At 40.5% G+C, this 20,951-nt stretch overlaps 1 protein-coding gene across 4 annotated transcripts in view; it reads right to left on the bottom strand.

The window, feature by feature from the left end:
* Positions 1-20,940, bottom strand: part of kif3ca (kinesin family member 3Ca) — a 29,698-nt gene extending 8,758 nt beyond the window's left edge. The window contains exons 1-2 of one of the 4 annotated variants that reach the window (XM_026194006.1): positions 20,669-20,940; positions 15,541-17,293 (exon numbers count right to left, since the gene is read on the bottom strand). In XM_026194006.1, the coding sequence (XP_026049791.1) occupies positions 15,541-16,950 (1,410 nt within the window). In that variant the 5' untranslated portion in view covers positions 16,951-17,293; positions 20,669-20,940. Of the gene's footprint in view, positions 1-15,540; positions 17,512-20,668 lie in introns of those variants that run through there. The other 3 variants (XM_026194007.1, XM_026194008.1, XM_026194005.1) reach the window with 3 other exon arrangements.
* Positions 20,941-20,951: the final 11 nt, after the last annotated feature.

The following is a 20,951-nucleotide window of genomic DNA, read 5'->3' as shown; positions in this document are numbered from 1 at the left end:
ACAGTGTGTGCATGTGGCAACTCTGTGCAGGCTATATGGTTTTTGCTCTCCAATGGGTTGTATGGGTGAGCACGAAAACACACTCTTACACCCAAGCAGAGGACAGTGGAGTCCTTCAGAGGGGATGCGTCTGCAGCAGGTTTCCACAGAAAGCCTCTTTGTTTTGAGCTGTCTTTGTGTTTGCTGCGTGAATGTGTCCGTGAGCGACCGGTTCGCTGTGCTTTGTGTTCTGTCATATTCTTTCAGCTTCATTAAAGGGCTGATTCATGTCAGGGATTTTCCCTCTCATGCATTCTATGTCTGCCCTCCCTGACAGGCTAGCTGGATCCCTTACACACAGTCTTTACGATGTGAAACGTCGGTGACTTAAACGGCCACTTGACATTTTGGATTTAACTCAAAGTTTGAGTCTGTCTCATTCATCACGCACTAATCTTGTAAAGCAAAATCACGTTTTAGCTTGATTCAAAATTGCAAAAACATTTAAATCTAAATCCAGAACCGTCAAAGTGCTTCCCACGGGTGCTTGCACATTTCATTCATCCGCAGTTCACACTGATATATTACATACTTGCCCAGGCAGCATTTCTCTCCATTAGCAACCCTTCTCCTCTCCCAATAATTACACACTAAGCCTTCTTAACTTTAACAAATACAGCTGGTGGCAACAAATTTTAGAGCCACCTTACTAACAATTAAAAAAATACTGGTGCCAGTGTTCAGTCTCCTAGCAGATGCACCTGTGGTATGGATTTGAAAACTCTGCGTCACCTCATTCTCGAGTTATTGCATTCACAAAGTCAAGACAAAAATAGAAATTACTGTGCTCTGTACAGACACGTGACAAGCACTGATGAAAGTGTTTAATGTGTTCCTCTTTATGCCTGAGCAGAGACTAATCACACGCTGGCCCTCATTCATAAATATTTTTCAGTAAAATCTCCATTTAAAATGGTTCATTATAATCGTCCCTTTAATTGTGCCAGTTGTTTCTAACAGTTTTTAAAATCTCCCAGAAAACTTGAAACTCAGTTTACTGCAGTAACTGACAAAAGAAAAGGAGTAAATTAATGAGACTGGATGGTGAGGGCTGCAGGACTTGAGAGGGTTCAGAAGTTACCGTCAGATAATTAAGTAACAAAAGCTACCTGTTTTCTGCTTATTAGCCCAATACAAGTGAGTTTTTCACACTGGAAGGCACGCTTTACAATTGGGCGCTGGGGGGAGGGGTTTGTGGCAAATTGTTGTCTGCTGATTATAAAAAGCTCCACTGTGAGCCTCAGTGGGTTCATAAAACTGTGTCAAACCCCAATTACACCCATTCACAGATCTAACAGATATAACAACATCCAATTAAATTGGAACAATGTTGGTGTATACTGCGCATAAATGCGCCTTAAATCAAAATAACATTTAAAGCGCAGAAAAAAATGAGTGTCGCACTGGGACGAGAACAATATTTCCATCAGCTGTTATGATGAAAATGAAGAAAACAGTGCAGCGGCATCCTTTATGTGAACTTAAGAAAGCATTTCTACCAATAAGACCTACAGTGCTGTGAAAAAGTATTTGGTCTCTTCCTGATTTTTTAGTTCTTTTGCATTTTTCTCACATTTAAGTTTCAGATCATCAAACTAACTTTAATACTAGACAGAAATAAATCTAAAATGCAGTTTTTAAATGATTAATGATGAATTCAATGTGGTTAACCACATGTTTTAGTTCAGTTTTACGAGCCACACTCAGGACTGATTACTGCCAGACCTGCTGAATCAAGAAGTCACTTCAATAGAACTTGTCTGACAAAGTAAAGTCAGACAGACATCATGCAACAATCCAGAGAAACTCAAGAACAGATGACAAACAAAGTTACTGACATCTATCAGTCTGGAAAGGGCTACAAAGCCATTTCTAAGGCTTTAGAACTCCAGTAAAAACTGGTGAGAGCCATTATCCACAAATGGAGAAAACAGTGGTGAACGTTCCCAGGAGTGACCGGCCTAAGAAAACCAAAGGTGATGCTGTCTTCACTTTTGTCACAAGCAGGTGACCTGTAGAGACTTGAAAGCAAAACAATCCCGTCATTATCTTCTGACCAAACTTTTCAATCTTTGCAATATACATGTTCAATAAATAAATTCAATACATTTAAACGCTAAGAAAGAAAAGTCATGGTTATGGTTAAAAGGACTTTTAAATCTTCGAGTTAACTTTTCTGATTAAAGCTGATACAAAGAAGGCAGGAAAACAGGAAGAGGTCGTGGGGAGGAGGACGATGACTCAGGGTGGAAGCCAAATGACCTTCACTCAGATGACTGTCGACTCACTGGAGTCATGATTCTGTTTCCAGACATCCAGGCAGATCAAGGTTTCAGTCTCACACACAAAGCCTTTCCATCACTTTAAAGGACATCATTTTGACTTACACTCCTTTTATGATTTATCCAAACCATAATCAATAACAATATGTGCCAAACCTTAGTCACAACCTAACCTTATACTAATCTTGAGTCAAATCTTGGTCCTAAAATTAAATGATGATAAACAAAGATTCCGATTTTTGTCCCTGCAACACGAGTAGTACAAGTAAACACACGCAGCTCAGTTAAGGTTAATGTAAGCATGCTATGTTGGCTAACAAGATACGACTATAAATGACTTTTATCATAAATAGCTAGTGCTAAACAAGGCTTAAGCAAAATATACTGGAGAAACTGAACAGCAGCTCGATACAGTAGACTCTCTTTCAGTACAATTTAATGCTAAACAAGACAAAACATCACTCACGTCTCACTTTAAGCCTTAACATAATTTATACCACAGCAACACTCGGGGAAACAGCAGGTGTGATTGTGTGCAATAAACTTGTAATTTCAGCAGCCAGAAGTTTATAGATAGTGTGATAGTTGCTGCAGGAATGGCAGTCTAACTGCAAAATAACACAGGCACAGGGTGACCTTGCTTTTCTATATGAATATAACCAGAATGCCAGCTAAGTCGAGTCCCCTTTTGCAAAGAGACAAGCTGCACTCATCTGTGCAGACAGACTCAAATTTATTGCATTGTGTTGGCTGCCTGTGTTTATAAACTGGGCAGCAGTAATTAGCAAAGCTTTGCCAATCAACCTGGAAGTGAATGCAGTTAATCCAAGTTGGACTGCAACTGTTTGGAGACAGGTTGCTTTCAATCGCAGTGACAAGCTATCACAGTGCCGATAGCTGGTTGTTTATCTCACAGCAAAATTACCAGAAACTGCAAAGTTTAAAGAAACATTGTGGGAAGCAGCGGAGTCTGCAGGAGGATGCCGAAGAAGAAAACTGAAGCATTTAGAAATGTATTTGAGAGCGCATATGAGTGCCAGCCTGCATACTTATTTATGGATATATGATCTGCCCATAAGTGTCTGCTCAGATTCTTCTGGCTGTGACTGATCCACTTGCTGATGGGAAAGTGAAGAGAATGGGAAGTGTTGCACATTGAGCTGGCTCATCAGCATCAGCCAGCCAATGACAGTGAGGCCGGGGCCCGCTGGGAGCCTGGGCTATAAATATAATGTGACGACAACAGGTCTGTGCAGCAGAAAGACAGAAATCCTAGTGGGCAGACACACACGCAGAAGAAAAGAGAAGTAAAAAGAAGAAGACAATTGAGTATGAAAAACAGCGAGCAGCGTAGGCCGGGACATATCGAAGAATCTGTTTCACATTAGTCCCGGTCGATGCAAAAACCACTTAAACTGCCACGACTTGAAGCCTCAAATCCTATTACAGTTTGACATCCATCCCTCATCAACTGCATCCTTCAAAGACAGGACACAGATTCAGTAAATGCCTTACAATCAGCAGGACATCTGTCTATTTTGCTGGAATACAAACACAAGCAGAAACAAATACAAATTTATTTTGTGATTTGACCTGTCTTTCTGTTTAGGCCATACATTTTCACAATAAAAGACACAGATATTCATATTTGACAATAATTTTCCTCAAAGGTTCCTATTTGTTGATACATATTAATGTAGATGATAAAAAAAAAAACACTGTACACTGTCAATCCAAGCTTTTAAATCTATACTTTATCAGGAGAAAAGAGGGTGATGATAAAAATATTTGAGCTGTAAAATTGTGCAGCATGTACCTGCCACCTTATATCAAGAGGAGTACAACAAATTTACTGTGGCATTTCTTTCATGCTCAAACCTGCAGCAGATTTTTGCAGGAAGATTTAAGCAAGACTTCAACATTTTGAGAAAAATGCAGCTGCTTGAAGAAAAGACAGCAAATCAGTCCTGAAAGCGATGTGCTTTGGCCCGAGTTCTTGAGAGCTGGATTACAAATTGGTCTGTCTGTAAAGGGCTTTGGGTCTATTTGTGTGTTTTCAAATGTGCTGTATAAATAAAACTCACTTGACTTATTCCTGCCTAGGGTCAAGATCTCTCTTAAGCTCTAGTTCAGCTTTCTGTAGTTTCTTCTTTAGTAAATCTACTAAAATTATCTAAATAATAAGTTCATTTGCGAGTTTTAGTTACTTTCTGTTACTCTTAACTACGCTAACTGATATCTGGAAAGCAAATATAAAACTTCAAAATGCCTAAAAAGTCTTTAAAGATTTGAGCGTGTGTAGTGATACTTGTACCACTGGGACTAAAGCTTACAAATAAAGAGATTATGTCTCTTCTGGTACATCTATATGAAAGAGAACCATTTATAGTAACACTGTAAACATACTTTAAGTGACCCAAGGGACATTACAGATTATAATGTAGGTACAATCACATGTAGAATCATAAAGAAGCTCACAAAATAGTGTAATTTCTTTATTTTATATTATAACCCCTCATAAATCCTGTTCATTGCTGTGTATTCACCAATATAAGTAAAACTATTTTACATTAAAAACAACAAAACAGAAACATTGAAAAACACTTTTTGGCAGACAACCAGTCACAACGGCGACTACAGTGAGCAAAAAGTAGGTGCAACTGTAAAACAGGTTGCTCCGCAGGCTTGATTTGGGAGTTTTTACCTCCGATGCACCTCCTGACAAAACTCAGTTTTTGGGAAACAAACCAGCAACCTTCCACCTGCCAACCAAGTGTGTTAACTACTAAACTATGCACTGACACTAGCATAAGCTAACTGCTGTCTTTAAAATAAAGCAAATGCATGTAGAGGTACGTTTTGGACTAATTTTGACCCAACATGTCTTTAAGTGCTTAAATTCATTATTTAATATCTATGGAATTCATACAACATCATATTAGCAAAATATTACATTACTTGTACCTCTTAAAATCCAATTTTCACTTTCTGTGCCGTGTGAGATAACATATATTTAATATTTGATGTGTACGTGCAGACATTTCTCTCTCTCGGTGAATGTTTTCTCTAGCGACACACATGCCACCTTCGCGTAGCCAAACAGACACACATGAAAACAGACATGGACACACACAGTTGGTTCATCAATATTTCAGTGATGCTGCCTTCCATGCTGAAAGATGTAGAGCAGAGATGAGCTTGTGCAGTTATCAGCCTCCCACACACACACACACACACACACACACACACACACACACACACACACACACACACACACACACACACACACACAGGCCTCTGTAAGTCTGTTCAGGCCTTTCCTCTAATTTAACAGGAAGGCAGCTATGCAAACAGGATACGCCATTATTCTATCCATAAAGCTGCATGTGTGGTATCTGTGTGTGTGTGTGTGTGTTTGTGCGCATGTTTGTAAAATAAATTTTTGATCCCTAAACGGATACTGTGGAAAGCTGATATGCACATACAGTGTGTGCATGCACATGTATGTGTGTATCTATAGTTCCCATGAGGCCGCTGGTATTGTTGGTGACCAGGCGCTCTGATTGGCTGAACTTCAGCTGGCAGGATGGAGGACCAAACTTAATGCACATCAATTTCCTGTGATAACAAAGAACAGAGTAGAAAGCTGCAGTGGGATAAATTAGTTCACGCTTATGCGAAATGAGCTACAAAGTATAAGCACGAGGTACGAGTTTCAGTTATTACCCTGCTCCGGGCTAGGTTGTCCTCCACTGTTTCTCACAATGCCTGACGATGCAAAGTCTATTTTAAGTTTCCTACAAAAGGGATCAAAAGATCAAGAGTGCCAACAGAGAAAGAGCCCAGTGTTTCCCAACACAGACTTTATCTGGGCATCTTGCCATGGACAAGTTTTTATTCTTAGATTCCACTTGGTGGATTCACACTCTTGAGATCAGACTGTGCTAATAAAATGTTCTGTTAACACAAGCAAAAACTCCAGTTTGCTCTAAATTTGCAGTTACTGGTGGTGATTTCTTTAATTTCACACATTTACAATGGAGATGTGTGAAATTGTCCAATTTGCAGCGCTGCTTTTCAGAGAAAGCAGCATGCATAAAATTACCAGCTGTACTAGCAGATGAGACAGTCTGCAATAATCACTGCTGTATTAACTTGCTCTGAGGTCTAATCCATCAAAGGGGGAGGTCTGAAACTTACCTTACTGCATGTGTGTTGAGGAAATAAAATATATTTATTTATAGGGGGGAAAGGAAATAGTTTTTGATGAATGTTAGTTTGAAGGTTACTTTGAACATCACATATTGTGAAAGGATGGGTTCATGGGTTAGGATTTTAGTAGGTTTTTTCAGGGAAGACGAGGCTATAGAAAGAACCTAAAGAGAAGGAAAGATTTAAGTTCGCAAGACTTGCAAAACCTTAAATTTCCAATTTGAAGCAAGAAGAAAAAAATATAAACATGAGAGAATCGTGACTCGAGAAGAGCAGCTTAAATGCCCGGTGGGGTGAAACAACAGACAGTATAAAAGGCGGCTGTAGCTTCCTGGTCTGAAAAGTGACCTTCAAGATGGTGATGATGGAAGAATCATCTTCAGCCTTGAAAACAGAACAAACAAATGGTGGCATCAAGGTCTATCTGTAATGCTATCTACAGGCGAGACTGCTTCTTCTGAAGATGAAACAACCTGAACTTTTTTTTAAAACATCAATTTAAAGCTGGTTCAGGTAGATTTAATATATTTCAAAAACTAACAGAAACATGAAACCAGAAGGGCAGAAAAAATTACGAGAGCACCGATGAAAGAGGCGGTAGGTAGAGGAGAGACTCTGCAGTTTTGACCCAGAAAACTGGATCTAAGAATAGTTCACATGAGGGTCGATCACAGCAGCCTCCTGAAGAGAAGCTGCTGCATGATGCCATGAAGCTCTCGACAGCAGCTCACTGTTTCATAACAGCATGAATCCAAAGCTGCACTCTGCTTAGGCAGGTAAAAAATATCAGAGTAATGTGAACCTAACTGGAGGTAAAGGGAGAGAAAACAGCCACTTTATTAGACACATTATGACGGTCAAATGTTAGAGGGAAAGGTGATGTATGATAAGAGGACTCAATGAGCGCCTAAGGTCCTGTCCTAGAGACCAGTCTGCAACCTGACTGCATCCTGAACACTTTTATTCCTCATTTTTAATAACATTACACACTGATGATATTTTCTTATTAATGCCAAGCGAAATAACATTAAACTCGAGGCATAAATGATACATTTAGTCATTTGCTATATTTGATATATAATCAAAATTCATTCAATCAAATATGCACATCTGGCTAATTGTTGTGACAAAGCAGCTTAGACACAGAAAGCGATGACTTCCTGTTAAAATGCTAAAGATGCAGCTGTGAGGCACAGGTGCCCGTTCACACTTCAGAGGCTGTTGTACCAAATAAAACAAGCCCATAAAATGTGGGTGAATACTGTTATAAAAACCTTTTTAAGTTAATTCATTTTAAAGAATTTAAACAGTTTTGAAGTTGCCCTACTGGCTAAAAAACTAATTGGGTAACCAGGTCTCTTGGTTAAAGAATAAAGACTAAAAGAGAGGTAAATTAGTGAATGATAATCACATATATATCCAAAAAACACTAATGTAGCAGACACAGGTTCACCTTCACACCCAGCTCTTTACCAGGACAGCGTTAGCCCTGTGATAGAGTGGTGACCAGCCCAATGAAAACAACATGTCTAACTGGATCTGTAGGTTTGTGACTCTGGTCTGGACTTCAGTATTCAGGATTTTTGTGTAATATTCAAGAGCAAAGCTGCATTTGACTGCTTCTTGAATGAAGCTGAATGCTTTTAATTGGAAATCACTCTAGGAAACCTTCACAGGGGACCTTTACGCTTGCTTTTCTACCAGGACATGCAGATGACTTCTCAGAAAAGTCTCTATATAAAAGATACACTAAGGCTGGTGACTCTCATCTTTTCATCTGCCTGTGGATGGGGTTACATGCACCTATTAGGGTAGCTTTATCCTCCCGCGCAATGTGTGGCCTGAACACAAATCGTAAATGGACTTGTACTTATACTGTGCTTTTCTACGCTGTTTGAGGACTCAAAACACTTTCTTACTAACAGCATAATTCACCCAAGTTAAAAAATTCACACAGTCACATTCCATTGCAGGGCAGCTGGGGGTTCTTGCCCCAATACTACAATCAACCCCCCAAAAAACCCTTTAGTGTTGAGAGTGAAGCAAAGAAGACAAGAAGTTTCTTACTTCCAGCATAAAGAGAAAGGTCGGCTATCATAGGCGAGTTTAGACTCTTTTTGGGAGTGCTCAAGCGCCCTTTCCCCCTTTTTTTTCTATTTATGCCTGTTGTTCTTCTAACTAATTGTTGTTTAGTCTCACTGTGCACACCCAGACACACAGCAGAGTCGCTCACCGATGGTGGAAAAACCTTCAGCAAAGAAGATAATCTAGCATCACCACAAATGCAGAGTTAACCTCTAATTTTGCCCATAATTAAACCATGACTGAATAATGAAGTGAAAATAAAATAGATTTATAGACCATTTCTTCCTGATTTCTCGTGGTTTTGACAGATCATAAAGTTGAATATTTTTCTCGTGCCTTTGGCGAGTCTGTCAGTTCAGTCCCACCTCAGCTTTTCTCCCAGCACAAGAGGAAAATGGTGAAAACAAGAGCATGACGTGGACACACATCCTCATATCATGACCTGCAGACCTAACAGGATGTCACACATTAAATATGACCACGTAAATTAAACCTGGCAGCACCTCCAGCAGGGCACAAAAAAGTTCTACAACAGTTGCACCAACGTCACAGCACAATCCACAGATGGAGCGCTGTACCTTGGAGGCCAGTTAGCTAACAGCACCCTGCAGAAGCACCAGCTGACCCAACACAAGGCTGGTTTCTGACCTACTTCTTTTTGTTGTGTGTGTTTTAACTGGGCGGACGAGAGTGTGCGAGGGAGACAGAGACACAAGCAGAGAGGAACTCTATTGCATTACCATCTCATTTTATCTATAATTGGCTATTCCAGAGCACATTTCCACTGCTCCATCTCTAGTCTGTTGCCTTTTCTCTCTGTCTCTCTGCCTAGTAACCTGTCTCTCATTGAACCGGAGAGCAGAAGGAAAAAAAGAACACTTCAGGCAACCTTCTGCGATTGGCAGGTTAATGTCAGCCTCAGCCAATAAAAAGGAAGCTGGGCCAGGGTACTTAGGTGGGTAAGGAGCAAGGGGATCATATAAAAAAAATGCATGATAAATTCTAGTTTCTACAAAATTTAGAGCAACAGAAACATTTGCTATTTATATTTTTTATGATTTTATTTTATTTGTTTTTATTATTTTAAATGAGACTAAATTAGATAAAGAGGTCAACATCATCTATATTTTATCTATGATAGGGAACATTAGAGTTGTGCTCTTGTGCAAATAATACAAAGACTGCTCTGTCTGATGTAGCTACTGGAAACAATAACCATAAACACAACAAACACCACCATATTTATTCTCTATAATAACATCCACTCAGCTGCTTTACAGCTGAAAGAGCTGGTTATTGTCAGTGCCGAATAATCTGGGGAACAGTTTCACTAATTAAATCCTTGAAAAAGATGTCAAACTAAAACCCAGATATATTTAATGTAGTGTAATAAATTAAAGCGTAAGGAGGGATTATGTAATGTTTTAAAAACTACTGATGAATCATTATCTATTCTTGTTAGTTAAGTGAGTGTTTATCCTTTATATGGTTTAAAGGGATATCTTTCCTTAAGTGTGGAGGAACCCCCGGGGAGACCGAGGACAAACTGGGGAGATTACATCTCTCGGCTCGGCTGACCTGCGAACGCCTCAGCCTCAGCCTCAGCTGGAGAAAATGGATCCACGGATCTTTCCTTGAATCATGACAGATTTTTGTGTTATTGTGGATATTTTCACATTGGCACATTGTGCAATCTGCTCGTGTTTATAGAGACTGTTCAGACCTGATGTCGCAAAAGTCATGCCTTTGGATGAAAATTAACAGGAGTAGCAATAAAAAGCCCATCTGTGGTGTATATTAATGAACTTTAAATTATTGTTTTTTGACCATGCATGAGACATCTGCAAGGGCTGAACTACATCATAAATTAATGTAACCTCATGAGCTCTCAAGCTCAGCGCAGAGAAAAGATTAGACTAACTAGTGGTGTAAAGTCACATAATTTAATTTACTTTTAAATTGAGTCATGAACTGATGGCGTAAAACTTGTCAACAGTGTTCATGTTTCTGCTCATGGTATTAACAAAACCATGTGACCGAGTGGAGCGGTGTCGTTTATATGTTTTTTTGTTTTTTACTATTTTTGGACAACAATGGAGCTCTTTTTTCAGGTTTTATCTACCGCCACAGTTATCTGTTAGATTTTACCATTTGTTGGAGCAAACAAATTAACCTTCATCTTGTTTGCTGTGGGGTATATCAGGTTTCCTTCTTTCTGATGCATCAAAGGCAGGAAATACTTCTTACCCTTAATCATCTTCCTCCCCAAGGGGAGTTTCTCATTCTCATCACTCGGCAACCACCCAGTCACCATCAAACATACAGAAAGAGCCAATGACAATCTAAACTGTGTATGCAGACAGAAAATTTCATACAATTTAGCACTAAACAGATTTCATCTCATGGCTGTTTGGAGAACAACAAGGAGAAATATGAGAAGCCTCATGCGGAGATTCAAATGAAAGTGCTGTGATCAGCAGACAAATATACATTTGGCTATGTCTCGTGGGACTTCCTACACCTCAGACCTTCAATCACAAACTGCCAAACAGTAGAAACGAGGCAAAAATGAACATGTTTACTCTGCTCGTAAAAGTGGAGTATAAGCACTCTGGCTGTTTCAAGGATTTTTCGTTTTGAGCTTGTGCAGCTGAGTCCATGAAATAAAACTCTGGAAATACATTCTGCTTCAAATTTGCATAAGTGCTGAGATGTTTTCCACATGAAAAAACATTAAAAGATTTCATTAGCAACTCAACAAGATGAAATCTTGGGCTGTATGGATAGGATAATTTATATTAGAACACATTTACACCGTTTCCTTTTTGCTAGCTGTCTTTTGGGCTTGATGTGCAATAATTTGAGTCACTAAACTGCACATCTTGACTGTTTTTGTGCTGTTGGTGCTTGTCATTGCATTGCAATGGATTTACAATAATATGGCTAATTAAGCTAGCCCCACCCTCTTATCCAAGAATGGTTTCACTCCAAAAACTCAGATGGAAATGGCCATAATGTACAGTGATCCTGAGCAACAATAACAGATAATAACGGGACGGAACAGCTGTGGAAGTGACAGAAGCCAAAACATGCGAAGGAATGCACTGAGATGCCTAAAAGAAGCAGACAATCTGTGTTGTGAGGGCAGGGGTGCCTCCAGAATGTTTTCATAGGGGTGGCTATATAGAGGGCACTAAAATGTTGGGGTGTGCTCTTCTGTCTGTGCGTGTGAGCGCACTTGCATATCTTCTGTATATAGTCTATGGTTTACTGGACAATAATACAAACCCTTTGGTTCAAAAAAATCTTTCACTCAATAAGATTTTCTTTAATTTAAGAGCCACCACTGCACGACGATGTTCGGCAGCAACTATTCAAAATTATTGTTTGCCTGTATTCCAATATATTAGCAACTTTTTATGGTTTTTTTTTTGCAACAATATGGCTATTGGGTTGTCATATATTGACTTTAGCTGCTTTGCCTACATGGAAGAAATCCACATATAGGTAAAATGGATCAATTTGTCCATGCACATCAGTTTTGTTTGGATTCTTGGGGATAATTATAACCTTTGTAAATCTGTAAAAACCCTTTCTTTCTCTGTTATTACACTTCTCCAATTGCTGCTACCGCTCTTACTGCTCTCTTTCCGCCTACACTGAATATTTTTTAACCCACTGCTGAATGCATCAAGTTAACACCCCTGCTGTGAGAGCTTTTAGAGGATCGCTTGTAGGCTGAGAGAAAGTGGAAACATCAAAAATTCAAACTACACCATTAATATTACTCCTAGAATACACAGAATCTCACAAACTGATAACAGTCGAGAAAGGTTTTTCCTTCAAATGCAAACCTACATCATACTGCCCTTCTATTGCTCGCCTAGAAGAAACACTGAAAATGTCTCTGCCCTCCTCTCGTTTCCTCACTCCATGCCCTCGGGCTGATCAGTAAGCTGATCTGGCAGTGTCTCGTGTTGGATGGTCGAGAGACTGCAGCTAAAGTATTATAGAGCGAGTCATTCAGTCATTCTGCACGAGTGACTTATTGACTGGATATGCCCATGAATCAGAGCAACTAATTAATGCAGCTCTGACTCAGTCTTGATTGCAGGCTGTGTGATGGCGTGTGTGATTATAGCAAAGAGAGAGCTGACATTTTAAGCTTCAGTGGCTCCAGTGCCTGTCGGGACATATGAGAGACATCAGACCAAACTGTGGATACAGGGCGCTATGTGGGAAAACACATCTATGCACAGCTATTAATAGTCCTAAATGAAGATTTAAAGAGATCTGACTGGTTTAATAAGTGTAATCTGAGAAGGAAAAGACTATAGTAACAGCAGCTATAGCTATAGGAGTCTAATCAGCAATATCAGAGCAAATATTTGTAGAAATGTTTGTATTTCAAGTGAAACCATCATACTGGCACATTCTAAATACAGACTGCAGAGTATGAGTACACTAATCTGTGTCTTTGAAGGTCACATTGAGGCGTTAACAAGCTGACTGTGTACTCAGACTACAAAACAGCTTTTACAATGCAGCATACAGAGCAGCAGAGTCCTAGCAGCTCAGTCTCATCACAAAATTGAAATAATCACAAAAAAAAACCCCAACCCGTTTGTATCTGTGCACTGACAGACAATCTGACAGACATTCATTTTTTTGTGACAGTCAGCACTATTTTGAAAGTGTTCATCCATCAGTCCATCAGACAGACAACCAGTCACACTCACAACCACCAGTTAACTAAACATGTGTCTTTTGACTGTGGGAGGAAGCAGGAGTACCTGTTTCTGTGTGCAGCACATGTGTTGACACATTAGAGGGTATGCATCACCATTGCAACCGAAAAAATGTAGCTTTGAAAGAGGGTAACAACCGTATTTAAACCCAAACCATGATTGTTTTCTAAACCCAAAACAGTATTTTTATTGCCTAACCAAACTGTAGTCTGCAGTGTATGAGCAGTGAAATGATTCACCACAATACCAACCCTTCCGCATCCAAACCTTTAGCCTTTTAAAAGTATAAAATATTAATTTTAATGACTATTTCATAAACTGCTGTGAGACTGCGCTGGTTCTATACATTGTTCTAAGCAATCAGATTAGCAGTAAATGTTTAAAACAAACCTGAGGATAATAAACACAAACTATGGAAGAGTACAGCAATACAGGAAGCTGATAGTGCAGCAATTAAACAGACTGGGCTTAATTAGGTCCTTTTATTACAAAAAAAAAAATACAATGACAAATTTATTTGATATTCATGTTTTTATATATTACTCAATTAATCTAATTTAACTCTAATAGAACGCTCAAACCAGTAGCAGTAGTAGTGACGACATTTGTAGAAGAAGAGATGGCCTTCCTGATGCAACGCCAAAGGGAACTGGATCCTTTGCTTGTTAGGCAAAGGTGTAAAATGCTACACTACAGAATCAGAACCAGAATCAGAATATTTTATTGATCCCTAGGGGAAATTTTGTACTACACTAAATTATGTACTATGTACTGAATTATATACTATACTACAGGGCCACTAATAAGAACACTTAGTAAAGGTTAGCAAAGGGGTGTAGAACTCCAGGCCTCGAGAGCCGGCGTTTTAGATCTCACCCTGGGTCAACACACCTGAACTAATCAAATGATTAGTTCATTACCAGACCTTGGAGAACTTAAAGACATGTTGAGGAGGTCATTTAGCCATTTGAATCAGCTGTGTTGGATCAAGGACACATCTAAAACCTGCAGGACACCGGCCCTCAAGGCCAGGAGTTCGACACCTGTGGGTTAGCACATTTACTCCGGTTCTAACTCTGAAGCACAGCTGCAGATGGATGTTTGTTTGGTTAAAACTTTCGGATTAAATTTTAGTGTATGTTAAGGTCAGAGTTTGGCCTTGTGTTATGATATTTGGGATTAGAGTAAGGGTCAAAGGAGACGTGGGCAAAATACGACCCTCAGTCCGAATCAGCCCACGGACCATCTCAATCCAACAACCACAGAGAAAAATCAATCAAATCCAACACTGTGTTAATGAATCTCAAGAAGTGTGTCTCCAGCGAGTCTTTGGATATTCAGGCCTGTAAAACAATCTGTCATGTCCATCAAATTTACCGATTACCACACTTCAGCACCATGTGTGTCATGTTTGACTTTAGATGTCCTTTTTCTGAGAGAGTATGGCCCTCTGAAATACAACGTCAAACCTAAAATAAGCGGATTCTTTTCTTCTATTTTAAAACAAACATTAAGATGACATTCAAAAAGAGGGGTTAACATTTATTCAAATAAATCGTAAAACTGTTAAATCATCGATCAACGCATTTTCTTAACCGCTTATCCACTTAAGAGTCACGGGGACACTGGAGCCTAGCCCAGCTGTTATTGAGGCATACACCCTGGGCAAGTCGCCAGTATACTCTCAGAAATCATCACTGTGCAATATCAAAGAGCTTCTGCTAACATTATCAGGGAGAAAAGATCAATTACATGTATATTTTAACAAAATAGATCTTAAAGTCCAAAATAAATGAATAGAAAGTGTTTTATTAAACGTCTTTTTTGTGATTTGTAATTCTTTAACCACTAACTTTTCCAATAAATTTGTTGTATTTCTATTACTTTTTATTTAATTTAATGCAGAGAATTTCTGCACCAATACAATGCGTAGCACCATCTAACATCATCTGTGGACTTTTGGCATCTCTCCACACTTTCACCATTTGTTTCTAGTTTTTGTTTTCACTGTTTTATCTCCTGCTCTGTTCCTTTATGGCCTCAGAATTTACTATTCGATTTGTCTTTTGTGTGTGTTTGTCTGGAATGAATAAAAGAAGAAAGAAAGCAAATAAGGAACAAAGAAAGACAGGAAGAATTTAACAAAAAGAAGCAAACCACCTGGCTGGACTCACCTTGTACTTGGCGGTCAGCTGTTCTGTGGCTTCCTGTTCCTTCCTCAGATCCACCATCATCCTCTCTTTCTCTCCCAGCAGTTTCTGCTTCTCGTCAGGAATCAAGTCCTGGTCTCCTCTAATGGCCTCCTTCTCCCTCTCTAGCCGCTGCTCCTCCAGCTTCATGTAGTCCTCTCCCTCCTTCTCGACCTCTTCGTCCTCTTCATCCTCAATCTCTTTCTCCTGGTCTCCGTCCCAGCTCTCGTCCTCCACCTGCTCACTCTTCTGTTTGCTCCTCCACTTCCTGTGGTTGAGCTGGGCCCTGAGGCGAGCAATCTCTCTCTGGAACTCCCGCAACAGAGCATCCTTGGGGTCCTCGTTGACTCTGGGCTGGTTCTGGATGTTCTTGGCCCGGTTGGCGTACCGAAGGGTTGTGAGAGTCTCGTCGTAGTGCTGAGGGGCCGGGCCAAGTGTGGCAACCATAACAGTCTTAGCATTCCCGCCCAAAGAGTCCTGTAACAGCCGGGTAAGCTTGGAGTCCCGGTACGGCACATGTCCGCTGCGCCCATCTGCCAAAGCGGAGATAACATTTCCCAGTGCTGACAGGGAAAGGTTGATCTTGGCGGCCTCTTTCAGGCGCTCGCCCTGGACACCGGTCTTGGCCTGCCGCTCGCTGCCAGCCAGGTCCACCAAGTTAAGGCGTCCAACCCGTATATGTTTCCTCCCATCTGGCCCAGGCTGACTGCACTCCACAGTGATCAAAAACAAAGCGTGGGACCTGGACGAATGTTCATTCATGTCTGTTGCCCCAACCGCCCTCGCCTGATTGCCCACATTCATCACCTCCTCGATCTCCTTGATGCTCTTGCAGACACAGGATGTGAGATCTTGAACATACACACCAGTGTCTGGATTTTCTCTGAGCTCCAGGGCTCTAGCATTGCCATGATTGGGGTCAAGAAGATCCCGAACCTCCTCTCGGTAGATCTCGAGGTAGGACGCCCGCACTAGGTATTGCTTGTCAGATTGGGAGCGGGAGATGTGTGTGAAGATATGGTCAAAGGCATTGGGAATCACACCTCGTCTCTCTGGGTCCAGCCACGCTCCCTGCATGGTGTATGTCTTCCCAGTTCCTGTCTGCCCATAGGCAAATATGGTGCCATTAAACCCTCCCAGCACTGAATCTATCAGCGGCCGCACGCTCTCGTCATACAGCTCTCGCTGTTTGGAGTTTGCATCATACACTGCATCAAATGTGAATGTTTTCTGGGGCTCGCTTGGTGGTGCACGAGGGTTTCTGAGGATTACTTGTCCCAGCCGTAGGTCCATCTGCACTATTCCCCCTGCAGGCCCATTGGACTCCTCTTTCCGGCTCAAAGGGCGGCATCGAACTACCACCTTCACTGACTCACTGCTCTTGTTCTTTGACATGACTGGCTTCTGTTACTCGTTGCAAACAACAAAAAAGGAAAATGTGTATTATCTAAGTCCACAAAGCCCTCTGAAGTCCTTAATGAGCATATATCCCGTCTGTTAACTGCATGTGTTTCTTTAAATCATTCATTTAAAAAAAATCATTATGGCTTCTTGGTCATATCACAATGGAAAACAGCCACAGTGCCAAATAGCATAGACACAGATATTTACCAATACAGATGATGAATTGCCACTGTGTGTAACAGCCAGTTTCCTTGGCTTATTGTGCGTGAATGAGCCTATAAGCAGACGGACGACCAGCACCTCTCACGCTTTGGATCGACGCTCCATTGCAGTCCTATGAAAAAAGAAAAGATCCAACAACGCCGGTAATGACACAAATCAGTTCAGACATCACACGCATATCGTCCTTGGCGTGCAGCTCCGCCGCAGACCGCTGTCCGCATCCTCCCGTACTCCGCGCAGAGATGCTCCGAGGTGGATTTGCAGCTCTCGGTCCGTCCGGAGAGACAGAGCTTCCTTCTTGCACACCCCCCTCACCCCCACATACACAGTCATTCAACCATCACCACACCCCACATCACTGCGGACTGGAACAAAGAATCATGGGAAATCGAGTTTTGCCTCGCCAAAGACTCGATTCTTGTCCAAGGCTGCCACCAACTCGTTAAATGGTCACGGATGGTTTGTACAGCTGGGAATTGAAACTGGACCGTTTGCGTGTGTGTTTACACAGTGGATGTCCCCATAATTTGAAACATTTTCTTAAAATTATAGTTCATATGTATTATTATAGCCTCACACCGACATTTAGCCCACACAGCTTCCCATTTAAGTGCATTAAGCTTGGGAAAATTTATACATAACCCTTTCATTACACACTGGATGTTGTCATAAAGAAAAGTTCATCTAGCTGTTTATTTTCGAACTATAAAAAAAACAAATAAACATGGGATCTCCTCTAAAATTAAAATAAAGCTTTGGCCCTTGAAGAGTTCTTGGGTACCCAGCAGGAGTCTGTATTTACTGGTTCACTGAAGGGTCAGCTGGGTTATTTCCTGCTTTTGTGTAATTACCTCAGTTACCTCTATTCTCACAATAATAGAGACTGAAAATATTCAAGAAGCCATACTGTCACTACATAAAAACACAATAAAAAGGTGATGTGATCAAACAGGACTGGCGCTGGATACTTTATTGGAAATAGATTTGTTGCAAGAAAAATACAGAGAATATTATTGTAGTTTATTTTTGATTGATTGATTTTGCTCCAAAAGGAAAATAAAAGCACCATCCCTCCTTTAATGATCCATGTATTGTCAAGTCAACACTGTGTGACAGACGCTTTTCTTAAAATCTGGCTTTTGTCCAGTGGTTTTAAAGAAAAACAATAGATGCATCTGTCAAGGGGATTATGCAGAATTTTTCAGAATGCAACATTAACTACAGCAAAGACACTGCAAAGGTCCACAGCTACAGTAAAGACTGGGATCTGTTGGAAAGTGGTTTTCAGTTTTCAGACAGTTTGATAGTGACATCATAAAAAAAATTAACTAAAGAGTATAAAGAATTATGATCGAATCCTGTACAGTATCAATAAAAAATAATTAAAACAGGACCCATATGTGCAGAAATTATCTAAAAAAAAAATAAAAAAAAATTAATGTGCCAGAAAGGTGACTCTGCGCTGTGTAAGTATAGTCACTAGATCCTCGAGTTATGTCAAAGAAAAAACAATTTCCTTCTAATTTGGATGAATCCAGGAAGTATAACTCATATTTAATTGGCTACACAAGAAACGGAGTAATTTCCCACATTCATGACTCCTCTGTTGAAGGGAGAACCCCAGTTTGTATACAACTGTTGTCCCAAAGCAACAAAAATTTAGGGCAAGGAGGAAAAATGTAAAATGAATCATTTTAAGACTCATCTAAGAGCATTCAAATGCAACACATTAGCGCCCTCTGCTGGATCAAGTGTGTCGTTAAAAGCCACCTAAGTAGGTCGGGAGGATTCACGTGAGTAGTCTTTCCAGGTGTAATGGAGGAGGTGACGCTGTAGTGTAGGTGATTTCTGAGCGATTCTCTGGGAAACTACCGAAGCTTACATTCAACTACTTCCCCCAACCCCTGTGTTCGCTGACAAAAAGGTGAAAATCTCAGCCACATGGGGAATTCAACACACGGTGGGAAAGCTAATGGACACAAATGACTCAACACCTCACTGAGCACTGAGATGTGTTTAATGTGCCCGGGGAAGCAATAATAAGTAAATGTACTGGACTGATGAAAATAACACAGCGAAAATTCCCCGGCTTAGGTGTCACCTTTTATGAGTCACTCACAGCCAAGTGACTCAAGCTCACCACAGACTATCCAGCTATGTGTGAAGTAAATATCTGGATATGATTGCGGGTAATTTGTATTATTTGTATTTTATAAAATGCTAAGCAGGTAATTTAAAAGTATGGTGCGAAATATCAAGAATTTATGGGTTTCTACTGAAATAAATGAGCTTTCTGAAGTTTATTGTTGGACCAAAATAGGTCAACCAAGTAGTTGTTTCAGCCCCAGTGCACAAAAAAATCAAAGTGCTCCAAGCCAAACAGTGAGGCCCGAATCAGCTTGCATATCTTCTTCATATAAGCTACAAAATAAATACGTCCCCAATGGACCGTTTTCTTTTTCTTTTTTTTAATCACAGGCAGAAGGAAGAAATTTGAGAGTTGCTGTTCCTGCGAGGCAAACCCCAAAGGCCCCCCGAAAGAATTTCTATGTTGATTTATTAGAGTGAAAAGATTTCCTAACAGTGGAGGAAGAATGCAGTGATTCATTTAGGATTAAAAAAATGTTCTAATTGAGCAAGTGACACATAAAGAAAATATGAGATAAATGATTCCCCATTTCCGGACAGGAAAAATCATGGATCCTGTAACTGTGCAGGCATTCGTGGATTTAAGTAAACACAGCATAACAACGTGTGTATTCACTGGATCACTTAAAGTATATAAGCTTTCATTATAGTCCCTATACTTTATCACTTTAATGAATCACTTTGTGACTTATATTGACTGCAGGTTTGAGCATGTGTGTCTTTTCTTAATTTTCCATATAGTGGATAACTCTTTTCTTTCCCGTGGGTGTTTGCCTGGGGAAGATCTGTGGTTGGTTGGCTCATAAAAAGTAAAGGGACCGATGAAGCTTTGTTGACTTTGGTCCACTGCAATGTGGCGAGGAACTTTTAACTCCTGGCTTTTCATCTAGCACCACAATGTGGTCATATTTCAGTTTGTTCAGTACTCTGGTGGCATTGTGACAGCTCTCTGTAGCAGACGGAGAGTTGCTGGAGTGGCAGTATAGACTATTTAGCCCTGTTCAAACTTTCTTTTTCTCCGACTTCTTTTTCTCTCTTCATATCTTTCTTCCTCAGTTTGCATCAAGTCTGTACTTGGCAGTGGAAAGCAGGGCATACTCAGCATTCCTAAGGAGTGTCTGAGAGTCAAACAACTCTGACAGGCGGAAGAAGGAAAGAGTCCCTGTCCTTTCTCACAAACACACAAAGCCAACTCTAAAAGGCCCTACAGCAGTTACGTGTACATGCAGACGGTCTTTCGGTGTGTATACTTATTACAAGACTTTAGAGGATCAGTGACCTTGCACTTCACAGAGCAGAGGATGTGGGAAACGCCCGTAACAAGCACAGAAGAACTTACATATGACATCACTTTGCCTGACTCACAGCTGGGATAGTCACCGCACCAACTGCCAGCTTGCCATGAAAGCTGAAACACCCCGGCTACTAGAGATCCGCATGAAACTCGTCGCCATTTTGGTTCACTAGCGGCATTTCACAGTGAGATATGAGCGGCGCTTTGAGCCTAAATGTCAGCGTATGTTACAGAGTAACATTTGCCCTTTCTGTCAGGCTAAGACACGCCCCCTTTTTACCGCTACAATGCCTACTTGGATAGCCATTCAGATTAGGGCGCTTGAAGG

This window comes from Astatotilapia calliptera, chromosome 15 (genome assembly GCF_900246225.1).
Source record: "Astatotilapia calliptera chromosome 15, fAstCal1.2, whole genome shotgun sequence".
NCBI lineage: Eukaryota > Metazoa > Chordata > Actinopteri > Cichliformes > Cichlidae > Astatotilapia > Astatotilapia calliptera.
Note: the sequence above shows the minus strand (reverse complement) of the source record. Positions and strands in the feature narration are given on the sequence as shown.